Source organism: Drosophila arizonae, chromosome 4 (assembly GCF_054131065.1).
Source record: "Drosophila arizonae isolate 15081-1271.41 chromosome 4, UAZ_ARI_1.0, whole genome shotgun sequence".
NCBI classification, from domain to species: Eukaryota; Metazoa; Arthropoda; class Insecta; order Diptera; family Drosophilidae; genus Drosophila; species Drosophila arizonae.
The window spans coordinates 12,258,408-12,274,130 of NC_142924.1; the positions used below are offsets into that span (position 1 = coordinate 12,258,408).

A 15,723-nucleotide genomic window follows, 5' to 3' on the forward strand; every position below is an offset into this window, starting at 1 on the left:
TCAAGTATTTTATGATTATACTACTTGCTTGCTTCTGGCTGTTAACGGTTTTACACACACACACACAAACACACACGTAATAGACTGTGTCTGTGTCTTTGTGTTTTAGATTTTTTGGCTGATGCTTTATGCTTCCTGTTTGGTCTGGCTAACGCGCATTATCAGCTGGCGTCGTCATCATTACGAGCGTGAGCTTCTGCTGGCCAAGATCATGTAGATGCCACATATTGTTGTTGTCGTTGCTGCTGTTGCTGCTGTTGCTGCTGTTGTCTAGCGCTTGAAGATTAACTTGACTTGTTCTGCTCTCTGTTGATTCTCAAGATTTGTTTTTGTTTGCCAGCAGCTTTAGCTGTTGCCTCTGGCCTCTGGCGCTGCTCTCACGAGTTAACTGTGAAAAGGCGTCGCTTGATTTATTCATTTATTCATACAGCTGATGTATATAGTATATATGTATATAGATATGAGTATATGTATGCATATATGTAATTATCAAAGCTTGTAAGATGGCAATTTGTTGTTGCAAGCATTTTACACATGTTGCTTGGCGGCAACTGAGATAAACCGCAACTGTACCTTTTATTTATGCTATTTTTTTTTGCGTGCTTCTTTCTGGTTTATATTGTACAATGCATAATTGGATAAAAGCGTGTGCCCCTTTGATGTTGTTGTAGTTGTAGTTGTAGTTGCTGCTGCTGTTGCTTAACCTAATATTTATATTCGTATTGATTTTCGGTGTGCAGAAGTTATTTAATCAATAGCAAAATAGACAACAACAACCAGCGTGACACACTAAGCAAACTGACAACGGGTTAATGTGCTAATTTTTGGTACGCTGCATGAAACTTGCCTGGCAAAAACAGCGCAGAAAGCAAGTCAGCGAGAAGAAGACAGATTGAAGAGTGCCAGGCAGGTGGGAGAGAGAGAGCGAGCACAAAGGCAACGCATTTACATATAAATAGCATTTGAAACTTAAAGTGCAGCAGGAGGCGGAGTAGGTGGTGGAGGTGGAAGGGCTGGCAGAGGGTAGAGTCGGCACAGTGGGCTAACAAGTGGCAGGCAAATGTTCACACAACGGTTGCCCACAAGGGCTTCGCTGTTAGTTGTTGTCATTGTTGTTGTCGTTGTTGCTGTTGATGCGGAAAATCGTTGCAACAAATTAACTGAAAACGAGCAAAAGCTGCTTATAAATAGTTGAGAAAAACAACAGCAACAACAACAAGCGACAAACAAAACGGGTCAGGAGTTGTTTGTGCTTTTGCTTTTGCTGTTTTCTCTTTCTTTTGCCCAGTTGAGGTTTTGCCTCAAATCAAACGAAATTAGCGCAAATTTGTGGAAAATCACATGAGACAGCTGGCCAAATTGTTGACAGTCGTTGTTGTAGTTACGGTTTTTGTTTTTCTTTTTCATTCATTATTTACTTAAATTGTTGCAGTTGCAGTCACAGTGTTGCATTGCTGTTGCTGTTGCATGGTACATTGAACCGCCTTTCAGACATATATTTACGCTCTCCTCGAATGACAGCAACAAAAACAGAGAAATAATGCACTGCGAGCAAACATCATGATGAGTTTGACAGTTTATAGTCAAAACAAAGGCGCCGCCGTTTGTTAAATTGTAAAAAGAAAATGTGTATGCAAGCAGACCCACACCAGGGAGCGGGCGGGCGGGCATGTGTGTGCGTGTTTGTTTGTGTGTGTATCGGCAGCATGAATACGCGCTTAAAACATGCAGCCAATGTCAATTTGCCAGGCCCAAGGCCCCGCGTGCAGCGGCGGGCGACCAACGACCAACGACCAGCGAGCAGCAAGCAGCGTCATCTAAATGTCAACTGGGTGCAGCAGCAACAATAACAACAACAAGCAACACGCGCTAGTGCGCTCAACTCTATTGTCGATAGTTGTTTTGCTTATCAGCTGCAACAGTTTCTGTTGTTTCTGTAGTTGTTGTTGTTGCTGTTGCGGCTGCTTCTCTTGCTGCTGTCAGAATTCTTTTGCTTTATTTTGCGTGCCACGTCCGTTGCAGATAAAACGCGTGCTGCGGAACTTCCATTCAGAGTCAGTCGCAAGTCCCATTTTATTTTAACTTTTTTTTTTTTTTTTTTGCTGCTGCTATTATTGTAATCAGTCAGATATCATGCAGTGTGTCAGGCAAGCACTTTTTATAATGATTATATAAAAAAGTGTCTATTTAATCGAGGCATCGAGATAAAGATAGCAGTTCCAAGAGTTGAGTGAGCTTCATTGAGTTATAGTTAAAGGGCTTATCTTTTTTGAGCTCAATCCTGTTGTCCAGTGTAATTAATGCTACATGCCATTGGCGTAGCGATTTAAGCAGTTGGCATGTCCAAGTTAACACCCGACTGCACCGCCAAATCCCCACCCCAAGCATTACTTAGCCTGTCTATGGCTTCCAGCCGCAATTGGTAACAAAAATTGTTGTCGCTGCACCTGTTACCCAGTTTTGTTGGTTAGCCTGTTGGCGGGGCCGGACCGAGCCGAGCTCTAGCTTGGTTAGTCGGTCGTCAAAACTGGGTCTAAAAAAAAAAAAAAACGCACACACAAAAACAAACAGTAACAAAGCCAAAAGGAAGCCAATGTTTATGCTCGAGTGAGCGCCTCGACAATTGTAATGTAAAACAGGAACCATATTGTACCGCACTCTCAGAGCATTGCGATCAGTGCAAGCGAGACGGACCTAATAATATGCTCTCGCTTTCTGCTTCAATTGACACCCTTCAGCTAGTTGCAGTTGCAGTTGCAATTGCAGTTGCAGTTGCATAAAGATAAACATCGACAGCGCAGCTCATTTGGTGGCCATCACGACGCTGCCTCGTTTACTGCTTGAGTTTCCTCTCTCTTTCTCTCACACTATAACTATTGCACAATATTTGATTTGGCATCGAATACACCTGGCTGTGTCTGTGAGTGTCTATGCTTCGATTAGATAAACCAGGCACTGCAACAGCTGACGATAGAATTGAATTTATGACACAGCCCGACCACTAAAGAAAAAACCCCCAGAGCAAAACCAAATAATAATAATCGACGCGATTGTTGTTGCTTTTTAAACTGACTAAGGTTTGGTTTCTTTAGTCTTGATTTTACGACTGTGTCCAAGGAGTATATCGGCAATGATTACGACTAATTGCATTTATAAAGAATTTATAATTAGTCAGAATAAAAAAATTATATGTTTGGCTTACAGTTTGATTTCACTCAGCAAGAGCTTGAGTGATAAGATCTTTTCACTGTTGAAACAGTCATTAACATGGCTTAGCCAAGTGTTTCCTCAGCTCTTGTGCCCATTTCCACTGCACTCAGAGTTCTGATCAATTGTCACGAACAAATAAATAACGAACTGAAGAACACGAATCGAAGCAGAGACACGATTAATTTAATGAACTTCAACAATGCAGAGTCGATTGTGAGTGTGAATGTGTGTGTGAATGTGAGTGCGAGTGCGATTGTGAGTGCCTTAATCAATCGCTCGAATTTCAATCTTGACCCAGTGGCTGTCTATGTGTCAGGCCTCGAAGACCTTCCGTCAGTTCCCTGAGGTCTGGGCATTGGAAACGCCCTTATGTGATGATGATGATTGTTGTTGTTATTGTTGTTGATTCCATTTCACATTGATTGCGTACATTTCCAGCACAATCGATGACAATCTTCCAAACGAATTTAACACTTTTCGTTTGTTGCTTACGTGTTTTGTTGCTATTTGTTGCTTTTGTCTCTGAGCAATTTGTTAATTTCTTTATTGGTTTTTATTGTCAAAGTGTTTCCCATTTGTTATTGTGCCGTGGAAAGTGTAAACTTATTGTATTGTCTTTAGATTCTTCTTATTGAAGCATTTGCTTGATTGTCACCATAGAGGAGGCTAGTGGGCGAGGGGGATAGTTGACGGAGGAAGGGAGGGGCAACACATGAGTTGTTATATCAGTGAAAGCGTCGTCTGGTTAGCGTTTTTTGGGGGATTGGTGTTTGGGACTAATAACTCGATGGATTTGTTGCTTGATGTTGAAGTGTGCCTGATGACATTTAGCTTTTTCTGATTCCCGCTGATTCCCGCTTTTATGTTGGCGCTTCAACTTTCGCCATGATTTATTGGCCAGCATTTTCGGTCAGTGCGACATTAATCTTGTGACTCGCTTATAAAACTTATATATATAAATGTGTATAAATATTATTTAAATGTTTATCTCGTTGCTTATCTTCAGTATCGCAGAGGTTGTTAACCCAAGCAGCTTGTGTAGCTGCCACAACCACGCAACTTTGTTGCTCATTTTCGCTGCCATCTGCCATCTGCCAGCTCCTCATTTGGCATAGCGTGCTGCCACATGCTACGCCGTGGAGGCTTCTCTCTCCCCAGTTTGGAGCAGCTGGCATGCCAATTTGAAGACCCTTGCGCCCCAATGCTGTTGCTCCTTATAAGCCTGTCGTCTGTATGTATGCATTTGCTGTCCGCCTTTTATAACCGGCGCGCGAAACATTTGCGCGACGCTGGGTGCCAGGCAGCCTGGTCAAGGTTAACTATGCGATCCAATGTGCCGCGTTCCGATTGGCAAATAACCTCCAGAGTCGTCTGTCAATGTCAACATTCATTGGACTCGCTGCGTGCATAGAGATGAGCTCGAGCTGGAGCTCGACTCACAGCATAACTGAGCAGCATTTTAATCTACAGATCAGTTCACAAGTCTAACCCAGTCAACGGAAATCATAAATGTTGATTAGTCTTGAGGATTGGCAACTACAAAATGTAGTTTGAATAAATGGAAAAAAAAAAAACATTGCTTTTGAAATTCGAAATTGCATTGCGGTTCACTTTGTAAATCATAAATATTTGAAATTTAATAATAGCATAAAATTGTTAAACATTTATAATATGAATGTTGATTCAAGTCAACTTTCTGACTGCTGCAGAACTAATTCAGACAATGTTGCCTGTAACATTACCTATAATTAGCAGCAGCAGCAGCAGCAGCAGCTTATTTGAAGACAGCAGACATCATCAGTGATTATCACTGTTCTCTGGTCGTGCATAAACATTCATAAATTAGCAATTTAATTACTGATTGTGCCGCTCACCTGTTATTAGCTCTTTATATAAATCAATGGCGTTAATCGCAACTTTCCTGCCCAGACGCAAACCATTTAATCGCTGAACTGGCACAGAGCGGATCAATTTCCCGCTGGCCAAGGATATTGCGCAAGTGCTGCAACAGCAGCTGCAACAGTTAAAAAACAAAAACATAATAAAAAGTAAACTAAATGCATTTTAAAAAGCAATTTCTGTTTTGTTCAGTTCAGGCCCAGTTTAGACCCGCGGGTACTATCGTAATGCTAACTGCAGCGGTTGGCACTTAACAGACTTGACAGGCCGCCACCCACCCAGCAAGCGAACAGCGCCGCATGCATTATGCATGCCACACTGTGGCAGCTACCCAAGTGTTGCAACATAGGCAATCAATTAAGATTTGTCTCTTCGCGTGTGTGAGTGTGTGTGTGTGTGTGGCGCTTTTCTGACCATTTGCTTGATTAGCTTTGGCTTAACCACCAAACAAAATAAATAGGTTTTCTCTTAAGGGGCGCACACCCACATTTTTGACCGAGTGAAAGTTGTGTCACCCAAAATTCTACAAATGCAACTTAAATAGCTTTTTTTCTTTTTCTTTTTAATGCTTATTTGTTTTTTAAATGGAATTCACGCACGTTGCCTTCAATAATTAAGTGAAAATGTCGCAGGCATTGCCAAATTTCACTGATCAATGCAAACGCAACAAATTTAAATTCGCTACACATTAAATAACGAAACGCACATCAAAGAAACTGTTAGATAATGCTAGACTGCCTCATACCCTGTGGCTAATTATAAAAGCAATAAAAGAGTCGCTGAAAAGTGTGACTGGGACTGCATACAAAAAATACAACGAAATAGCATTTGAATAGCGATGATACACTGTAAACCTTAAAGTTTACTATTAAAATGGAAATACTCATAAAGTTGCCTGTTGAATATGCATACCCTGTAATCTTTAGTTATCTCTACGGAATTATCTGTTAAACTTACTCCAAAGTCAATCTACCCCTTTCTTCTCTAGTTTGTCACGCTTTCATTGAATACGCCGAAACGAAGAAGACCTCAAAAACGTAGCGATTGTGGCCTAAATAATTGCTTATTGAGGTTTGATGCTGATCATGATCATAATAGCAATCTCTAACTGTGCCTCATTATGTAATTGGTTTTTTTTTTCGCTCTGTTTTGTCTTTAAAAGTTTTGGAGCTTATGCAAATTCGTATGTTTGAGGCCAAAGTTTTAGAGTCTATTGGGACTGCTTTAAATTCCATTTGTTTGGCGAGACAACGAGTTTGTTGTTATTAGTGTGGCTTTGTGGGCGTGATTGGCAACGTCTCTTGATGTTACGTATTTTGTTTATTTTATCTCTTGCCTGCTCTCTCTCTCTTTGTCTCTCGCTCTCTCTTTATTTCTCTTGCGTGCGAAATACTATAAAAAGTGGAGCAGCACAGCTTGTTGTTTTGCCTCTCTATTGACAAATTGTATTGAATGGCATTGCAAATTGCCATAGCATAACTCGCACATTATGTCACTAGGTGCTTTGAGGAAGTTGCACAGCTTGACGATATCCATATAAGCCAGCCAGAGCTACTGCTGTAAATCAAATCTAAATAGCTTAGCAGTAGCTAGTAGCAGCTGCTAATTGGATTCAGTTTCCTTAATGCTATCTAAAAATGGTTATACAAGCTCTGCACTAACGTGCATAATGGGGAAAAGCAGACGTTTCTGAAAGCAACGCCTTTCTATGCGATTTTCATGAATGCTCAATTCGACTTGTTATACAGCATTTGGTGAATTATGCCAGCTAATTGAATAGCAATACAGCAGATCTTTATCCACATGCCAATTGGAAGAGAAAAAAACCCGCTATCTTATATCTTACATATATAATTCAATTTAATTTCATTAATGTGTCTGCGTTGCGTATACGCCGCGTTAGCTGCCACTCGTTGGCTGTGACGCAGTTGCTTTGCTCTGTGCTCTATTAAAATACAAAACTCGATTAATTTTCTTTGCAAAGCAGATTTTGTTGATCCGCTGGCGATAGGCAATTCAGTTTCTCTTTGTTGCTGGCTCAATGTCAATACAAATGAATACACATACAATTTATATTAATTTCTACAAATGTGAGACGCAAAAAAACTTAATCCACTTCATGTGTCGTTTTATTTTCATTTACAGGATCAGTACGATAATCTTTCAATACACACAAACAAAGGCATTGAAGTGCTCGATAAATATGCCAATTTTTTACGGGATCGAGTGGCCATAGAAACGGAATATGCCGGCAAATTAAGGTGAGTGCTATGAATAAATATAAAAGCAAAAAATATAAATATATATAGTTAAGTATTTGTGGAAGTTAAGTTTAAAGTTTATTATTTATGACAGAAATACTCAGATTTAGCTAAGCAATTATTTTACAATCTTATATTATTATACTCTCAAGTGCTAAAAAAAAGAATATTATTTTACCTAAACGTTTCATTTTGGCTTTTATGATCGAAAACTAATTGAAATAATTACAAATGCTTTTAAAGCCTCCGAAAAATGTGTAAATCATGTGGCGCCACTTAATGTCCATATTTGAACGTTCAATTAAATGATATTTTTTGTATACAAATGGATGCCAAAGGCCTCGCCCGTTTCGCGGGCTTGCGGCCTGTCAAGACAAAACCAAAAAACAAGCAAATAAACAACAATAAAAACAACAAACAATTCCTTACAAGAAACAAGACACATTAAACTGAACAGTGCAATTCTCGTAAATGTAAAAGTATTTTTTATTTTATTTTTTGTTTTTGTATATGAATTGAAAAATGGAATCAGCACAAGGTCAGCCAGTTCTAGAGATTGTGCTCGAAGTGCATTGTGGCCATTCCTGGCCATCAGCTGGCTGTATAAAATAAAAAGCTAATTATATGCTTTTGCAGCGACAAAGAGAGCGAGAGAGACCGAGAGACCATAAAGACATTTTAGTCATACATGCACTTCAATTAATGCCCTTTGCAAGCGACAACACATGGACGCAATGCTGCAGAGCATGTTGGGGCGCACCTCAACGTGTGTGTAGAAAGCTGGGCGTTGGGGTGTGCGTGGCTTATACCCCTGACTATGTCCACATGTCCACTCGGGTTCGGCTGTAGCGCAATTTATTGCGCAATAGACTGACAACTGGATAAGCAAGAGACGCGAGACGACCGCGACCTGCCCCACAAACAAATGACACGCGACGCCTCGCGCTGGGTGTAGCTGATAATGCTGCCTGTTTAATGGGATTGAGCTTGGGCAACGACGAGCCCAGCCAGCCAACCGACTGACTGGGCGTCATAATTGTATAAATTGCTTGAGGAGTGCAGAGTCGCCCCTCCACCCCTCTGTGCCGCACGGTGGGATTGTTGTCAGTTATCGTGGCTATCGTTGGCTTCTTCTTCTTCGTCATCTTCTTCTGTATTTCTCAATGCGGTGGTGTCTGTTCCCACCATTTGAATGCCGCAAAATGAGTCGAGAGCTGGCTTGATGACTGACTGAACTCGGCTGAACCAAGTGAACTGTGGCCGCTGATATGCCTGCAGCTAGCTACCGTACGGCCTGAGCCCTTTATAATGACATTATCATTGCAAGACAGCGTTGGCGGCATCGACGACGACGACGACGACGGCGGCGGCGGCGTTGCTTCCCATGCGCTCGAACTAGACCACAAATGCGGTCACATGAAATGGAAAACTCTCTGTATAATAGACTAAATATATATACATAAGTATATAGGTATATATAGTAGTAAGTGAAATCTGAAATCTGAAATCTCTAGTCTGGCAGACAGAAATTTGAAGATTGCTTTGCGTGTCTCGCAATGCCAAAATGAAAAGTCTCGTGTTAATGCAAATGTAAAATGTTTGCTGTTGTTGTTGCTGATTTTGTTGCTCTTGTTGCTCTTGTTATTATTGCAAAAGTAGTTATACATAGATAGTTGTTGTTTCTTTCTATGCATAAACAAAGTTTCACTAATGCCATGCTCTTTTGGTTTTCTTTCTTTTTTACAGGCGCTTAGTGAAAAATTATCAGCCCAAAAAGAAGGAGGAGGAAGACAATGAGTAAGCACAAACTAAACTAACAAATATAGTTATAAGCGTAATAACAATCATATAATAAGAAAAGTAAGAGAACTGTTAAGCTGTGGAGTTGCTCAGCATAGATATACCATGGAGAAGCATAGACGGGGTTAAAGCGTAACAGAAATGAATAAGTCATTTTTCTATATAATTTAGTTACATGCTGCTCTTTAAATTGTGCATAGCTTTTGCCTTACTCTTCGTACAGGGTATGTCTAATTGTTGATGGGTTTCTTTAACACGATTGCGCAAAAGTTTTGTTAAATCTTTTGGAAAATTATCCATAATTTGTTCGATTTGCTGCTGCTGCTGTTTGGCATATATGTTAGAGCAACGTGTTAAGTGGATTTTGGCCAACGCCAGCAATGAATGTCTCTGAGCAAATCCATTTGGTTGCCTCTGTCTGTGCGTGCCTGTGGCATTTCATTTGTGGGGCACAGCCACATCATGTGGATGAACGATTGTGGCTACTTTAGGCTCCATATTCCATGTGTGGTCTGAGAATATTGTAAGGCCTGCCACTCAGTTTTAATTACATACGCACAATGCTCGAATCATTCTCCAGTTTTGCGACCGCCTGACATCATAGCTCGCAAATAGCGCGAAGCGATTTTCTCTCTCTCTCTCTCTCTCTCTCTCTCTTCTCTTTATTAGCTAGAATTTGTAATATGACTATGAAGCCATTGCGTCCAAGTTGAAGAGTTGGCAATGAAATGCCAGGCAGCATTCAAGCTCGATCGACGTATCGCCATATAGAGTTGTAAAAATCCATAAATTTATTCATGGTTGCTGCCCGGCCTGGAACTGCTTCATATGCGGATTGACAGACGGGCAGACAGACAGATAGTAAGACAGAAAGGCAGTGGCGACGACAGCGTCGCGTGGGTGTTCAGTGCGCGTCACAAAGCGCGTGTCCAATAAGAGGGCCATAAATCGGCAAAGCTGGCGGGCTAGCAAGTTGGTTTTTTAGGGACAGACATTGGAGGTAGTTTGTAGCCGCTAGAAGAGGCGAGAAAAGGCGTGGGTTGACTGTAAACCCGGTTAACTGATTGCCTGGCTGCCTTACTATTTACAGATTTACATCGAGGCAAGCTTTCCGCAATCTGCTCAAGGAGGTGGGCGATTTGGCGGGGCAGCGCGAGGTTGTGTCGGAGACCCTGCAGACGCAGATAATACACGGCGTGACGGTGCTATCGAAAACACTGCGAGAGGACCGCAAGGTAAACTATATAGTTAGCAAATATCAGTCTGTATGCTAGATGGTCATTACTCTTTCTCTTCTCTTTGTAGAAATGCCTTACAGATGGCACCATGCTGCAACAGACCCTCAGCGCACAGCTCTCGGCATTGGAGCGCGCCAAGCGCAACTATGACAAGGCGTATCGGGACTCCGAGAAGGCTGTGGATAACTACAAGAAGGCTGACATGGATCTCAATCTGAGTCGCGCCGAGGTGGAGCGTTACAAGAACATTATGACATCCAAAATACAACAGTCGGACGATGCAAAGAACGAATACGCCAACCAACTGCAGAAAACAAACAATCTACAGCAGCAGCACTATGGTATACTATTGCCCGCTGTCTTCAATCGGCTGCAGGAGCTAGATGAGAAGCGTACGCGTGGCATACGGGAGTTCATTATTGGCGCCGCGGACGTGGAGTCCTCTGTGGCGCCCATTATCGCACGTTGCATGGAAGGCATTGTCAAGGCGGGCGAATCCATAAACGAGAAAGAAGACTCGTTAAAAGTCATCGAAAGGTTTGATTAGAAACTGGATATTTTTTCTTTGGTTCGCTGTCACAGCTAATCAATGTCAACATTTTAGATACCAATCGGGCTTCACACCACCAACGGACATACCATTTGAGGATCTGTCAAAGATGGACCCCAGCGTCGCCCCTCAATCCAACTACAGCAGTGTCCCCTACAACCACTTGACCATTAAGGGCGGCACGCTGACCGCCGCCAAGCTGAAGAAGGCCCGCGGCGGCATCTTAAACAGCATCTTTGGCAGCAACAAGGTGAGAGCAGTCGTTGGCGATGCCTGCTTCTGGTTATGGTTTACCACTTAGCTGCCTTTTTTCTTTCGAAGAGTGCTCCTCTGTTATGTACATGTGTCTCTATCCCATCTCTATCATTGCCTGGCACAAACTGTCTCTCTGTCTCTTTCTATCTCTTAATTTATCTCTTTAAACTTCTGTTTGTTGCGAGAGATTCGAGCAGTCAGCACAACCGCCTCTTGTCTTTCAGATGCTTCTTGATTAGTTTTAAGTTAATTATTAAGTCGTAGGCTTTTTGTCTTCTACTTATAGTTTTACTCATGCCGTCTCTATTTTTCTGTTCTTATTTCATTTAACGAAACCAATCGAAAAATCGTTATGCCATTTCTTTAATTTATGTTACGAAACTAATGGACGTTGGTTCCACGTTGCTGTAAGTACCAAGTGTCCAGCTGCCAGCAGCTCGCACCCAGGCAGCTCAGCGCCGTTTCGTTTCGTGTCCTCCAAACTCATGTCTTACATGTCAACTAAACCTAAACAAGATTCTCGCAGTCTTTCATCTATCTACCCAATACTTATCTACTCTATACAATTAACAAATGCATACGAATTTATATATATTTTTACGTCTCTGTTGTTTGTCACATTACTAAACAAATGTTATATATTATGCAACAACATTGGCTGCCTACGCTTTTCATACTCGCTTTTCCAGTTTCGACAATTCGCCACAAACCACTCAAAATTTTCACAAATATTAATTATAATTAACTCTTTAATTTCTTTTACGCATATTTGTTGCTGTCATACAATTTTCTAACACGAACAAAAACATGCTTTTACTTACACAAACATACATACACAACACCCACACATGCGGAAAAACAAACTGTGATACGTTTTCAATGTAATAAATAACAATAATTCTAAATCAATTCGCTGCCAATAGCAACGGCAGATAATTGAAGCTTGTATCACGATGAAGGTATGATGTATATTCCAGCTCTACTAACTAACTGCTCTTAACACCACATTAACTACTAATCACAACTGCTAAACATAATCGCCACAAGCAACTTAATCAAGATCTTCATTGAGTATCACAATCACGTTGTACACCTAACCTTAAGAACAGCATTTGAACTAAACCCTAATCAATGAAATGTAATACTCAAGATAAATTAACTCATTTGTTAACTAGTTAGTTAGTTAGTGAACGCAACACGCCAAAGCACAACACTCACACATTGCAGAACAAATAATTTAATTTCAATTCTAATTTGTTGTTGGTATTTAAAAGAAATTACAAAAAGAAAGGAATGCAAAATGCAATTTTGACTAATTCTTTTATAATTATTTCATTTATTGGTTTTTATTTGAATTTCTGTTTAGGTATTCATATGTTTTGTTTTTTTTTTTTTTCCCATCTGGCGTCTGCTATACGTTGTGAATGTATTTTGTATAAAATTGTTGTTCCATCTTTCTGTCTTGTATAGTTCATTGCACTTCAACATACCCTATAAATATATACATATATAGAGGTCTCTTGCAGCTGGGTTCAATAACTAATTACTTAATATATTCATATCTAGAATTCACTAACTGCGGACGGCCAAAAGGAGGACTTTAGCGATCTGCCACCGAATCAGCAGCGCAAAAAGCTGCAGGCGAAAATTGCCGAGCTACAGCATAAGGTCGATCAGGAGACGAACACCCGCGATGGTCTGATGAAGATGAAAATTGTTTATGAGGCAAACTCCTCGCTGGGCAACCCGATGACCGTTGAGGGTCAACTGAACGAATCCGAGCACGAATTGGATAAACTGAAAATGAGTTTGAAAAAGTATCAAGGCTTTTTGGACAAGGCTAATCAGCTGCAGGTGGCCAACAATAGTCCGCAATCGAATCGTAATCAATTGCAAAATGGACACCGAACATCCAGGTGAGTGGCCGACAATTTGTATTATATTCCCATAGTATGGCTTAAATGAAATGTATTCATTTTTGTTTTCACAGACATTCCAATGGCAGCGCTAGCGCTGATGATCATCATGATGCCGATGATCAGCCCGATGATGCTGGCAGCTTAAGCAGGTCAGATTCTGAGGATAATGTGGCGCAAATACAAAATGGGCATAATAATAACAATAACGGGTACACTCATAAGTCTACGTTCAATGTTTATATATACGCACATACAGCTACACATTAATACAAACACACATACACACACACACCTCATACATTATTGTATATCGTATCATACTTATGATTTGGCTCGTTTTCGTACTCATGCTGTATGATTTCCATTGTACATTGTTTGGTGGCATTGATTTTGTTGTTGGTTTTGGTTCCATTTGTTCAGTTAATTATGTCATGATTTGTCATTTTTGAATAATAAGAACAACTGCCCACTAAAGAAAAGTCCACACTACGCCAAAGAAAGAAAATTTGATCTTGATTGTATTCAATTAACTAAATTACTTTTAGTTCGTAATCATTTTTAATTGCTTACACCATACATATAACACGTAATAATGTCGAAATTGCAACTTCTTCAAATATTTCGTTTCATTTTGCCTTTCCATGGTGAAATCCAGCAGTTCGGCAAGTCCCGAGAGCGGACTAGGCACCTCGCACACATCACTGCCCGGCTCCGGACAGGGCAGCGCCAATGAGAATCCGATTGGTGAAGAGACGAGCTACGAAGCGGAAGTAGAAATGCTGCAACCACTGGGCACATGTCGTGCGCTATATCCCTTCGAAGGTATGTATTTAAATATTACTCTATATACATATCCTAAGTGATTATCTCTCTTTTTCTGTCTTCCTCTCTGACAGCTACCAGCGAAGGCAGTATACCCATGAGCGAGGGCGAGGAGCTTCAAGTGATTGAGAATGATCAGGGCGATGGATGGACGCGCGTGCGGCGGGCGAACAACACAAATGGCTGGGACGAGGGCTTTGTGCCCACGAGTTACATCGAGTGCACACTCTTTGCTTAGATTAGATTAGGCGGATGGAGCGGGCAGTTAAGCAAATTTTAACTACTTAACAGCATTTGCATATGTTCCATACAATTGTGTACTTTTGTCATAACTTTGCGTTATTCTGAACAGCCATAAAAACTGAATACCACAACTATCACGAATATTCACACTCTCGCACACATGAATACATACCCATACACACGCATCTTACGCACAACCATGTACATTCGACTTAAGATAAGTTAAAAATTCATTTTCTGAACGCTCATTTGTATATTTACTTTGATTTACTTTGGCATTGATTATGAAGTAGAGATATCATAAATTATATAATGCGATCACTAAGCATAGCTACATATTTACATATGTGTATATATATACATGGGTATATATACATACATACAAACATATGTGCACCCACGAGCAGACCTCACCTAATTGTAAGCGAAAGAAATTTCAAATTTGTCCCTTTTTCACAACAGAACAAGTATAACAATCATGTATTAACTATTTATACACAACATATATAAAATGTAATTTATATGGCACTAAAAAAAAAAAGAAAGAAAAATAAGAAGAAAACTACATATTTCACATACGTCATGAAAAATAAGCTGGTAAACATATTGAAGGCATACTAATGCCTAAGCGCACCTTGCAATATGCTTACTAGATTTATTTTTTATAATCACATTTCATATTTAATGGCACCTGCTACTTTTCGAGCTGACCAAGAAAAGCAACAGTTATTGTGGCTATTAGATACAAAGAAGAAACACTAAATAAATGCACCTTAAATCATTGATAAATATATATATCATATATATATACATACTTATATATTGAGAGAATGAAATGCATTAAACTAGAGAAGAGAGAAAGAACGCTTCTCTGGACCACATTCAGTAATATTCAATGAAGAACTACTTAAAGTGTTAATTATAGCAAAAGTTATGACAATTTTGCATTTGCATGAGGCATATGCGAATTGGAGAGCAAAGAACGCGTTAGCTTGTTAAATATGGAATAGCATCAATTGTACATTTTACTTTACACTTTATGCATAAAACAAAAAGAAAAACAAAAAAAAAAAAAAGATGGAAAAAAACTTAATTATAATTTTATACCTAAATAACTTTTGTATTGCTTTTGCCTTGTACATTTTCACATACACACACACATACACCTACATACATACACACACACATATATGTATATGTTTAATGAGATGATAATGATGAGCTAAACACAAGAATTAATTACAATTCAGAATAAATTTTGTTTTAGGTCCCTTAGTTCTTTAAGTTGACAACTTTTAAGACTTAAGTCAAATGCAAAGCCGCTTGGCGCTACCTTTTGTTATGTTGAACGCCACTTTGCAATACATTTATTTATACTTTACATAAATAATAATATATATACTATATATACATATATAATGGAAAAACGAAAACATGCATATATTAATAACCGTAATCAAAAGTTGAAAGTCTGCTGCATAGCGAACGCCTGGCAAGTGAATTAGATTCTTAGTTAGTTAGTTTCT

The 15,723-nt window shown here is 39.9% G+C and overlaps 1 protein-coding gene across 12 annotated transcripts in view; it reads left to right on the forward strand.

Moving 5' to 3' along the window:
* Cip4 (formin-binding protein 1-like Cip4) overlaps positions 1–15,630 on the forward strand; it is a 35,042-nt gene extending 19,412 nt beyond the window's left edge. For 2 of the 12 annotated variants that reach the window (XM_089467743.1, XM_089467755.1), the window contains 10 exons: positions 7,255–7,370; positions 9,117–9,167; positions 10,261–10,405; positions 10,476–10,945; positions 11,013–11,208; positions 12,137–12,172; positions 12,780–13,129; positions 13,204–13,341; positions 13,788–13,954; positions 14,029–15,630. In XM_089467743.1, coding sequence (XP_089323869.1) covers positions 7,255–7,370; positions 9,117–9,167; positions 10,261–10,405; positions 10,476–10,945; positions 11,013–11,208; positions 12,137–12,172; positions 12,780–13,129; positions 13,204–13,341; positions 13,788–13,954; positions 14,029–14,192 — 1,833 coding nt within the window. In that variant the 3' untranslated portion in view covers positions 14,193–15,630. The remainder of the gene's footprint in view (positions 1–7,254; positions 7,371–9,116; positions 9,168–10,260; positions 10,406–10,475; positions 10,946–11,012; positions 11,209–12,136; positions 12,173–12,779; positions 13,130–13,203; positions 13,342–13,787; positions 13,955–14,028) is intronic. The other 10 variants (XM_089467749.1, XM_089467751.1, XM_089467744.1 and 7 more) reach the window with 10 other exon arrangements.
* The last annotated feature ends 93 nt before the right edge of the window (positions 15,631–15,723 follow it).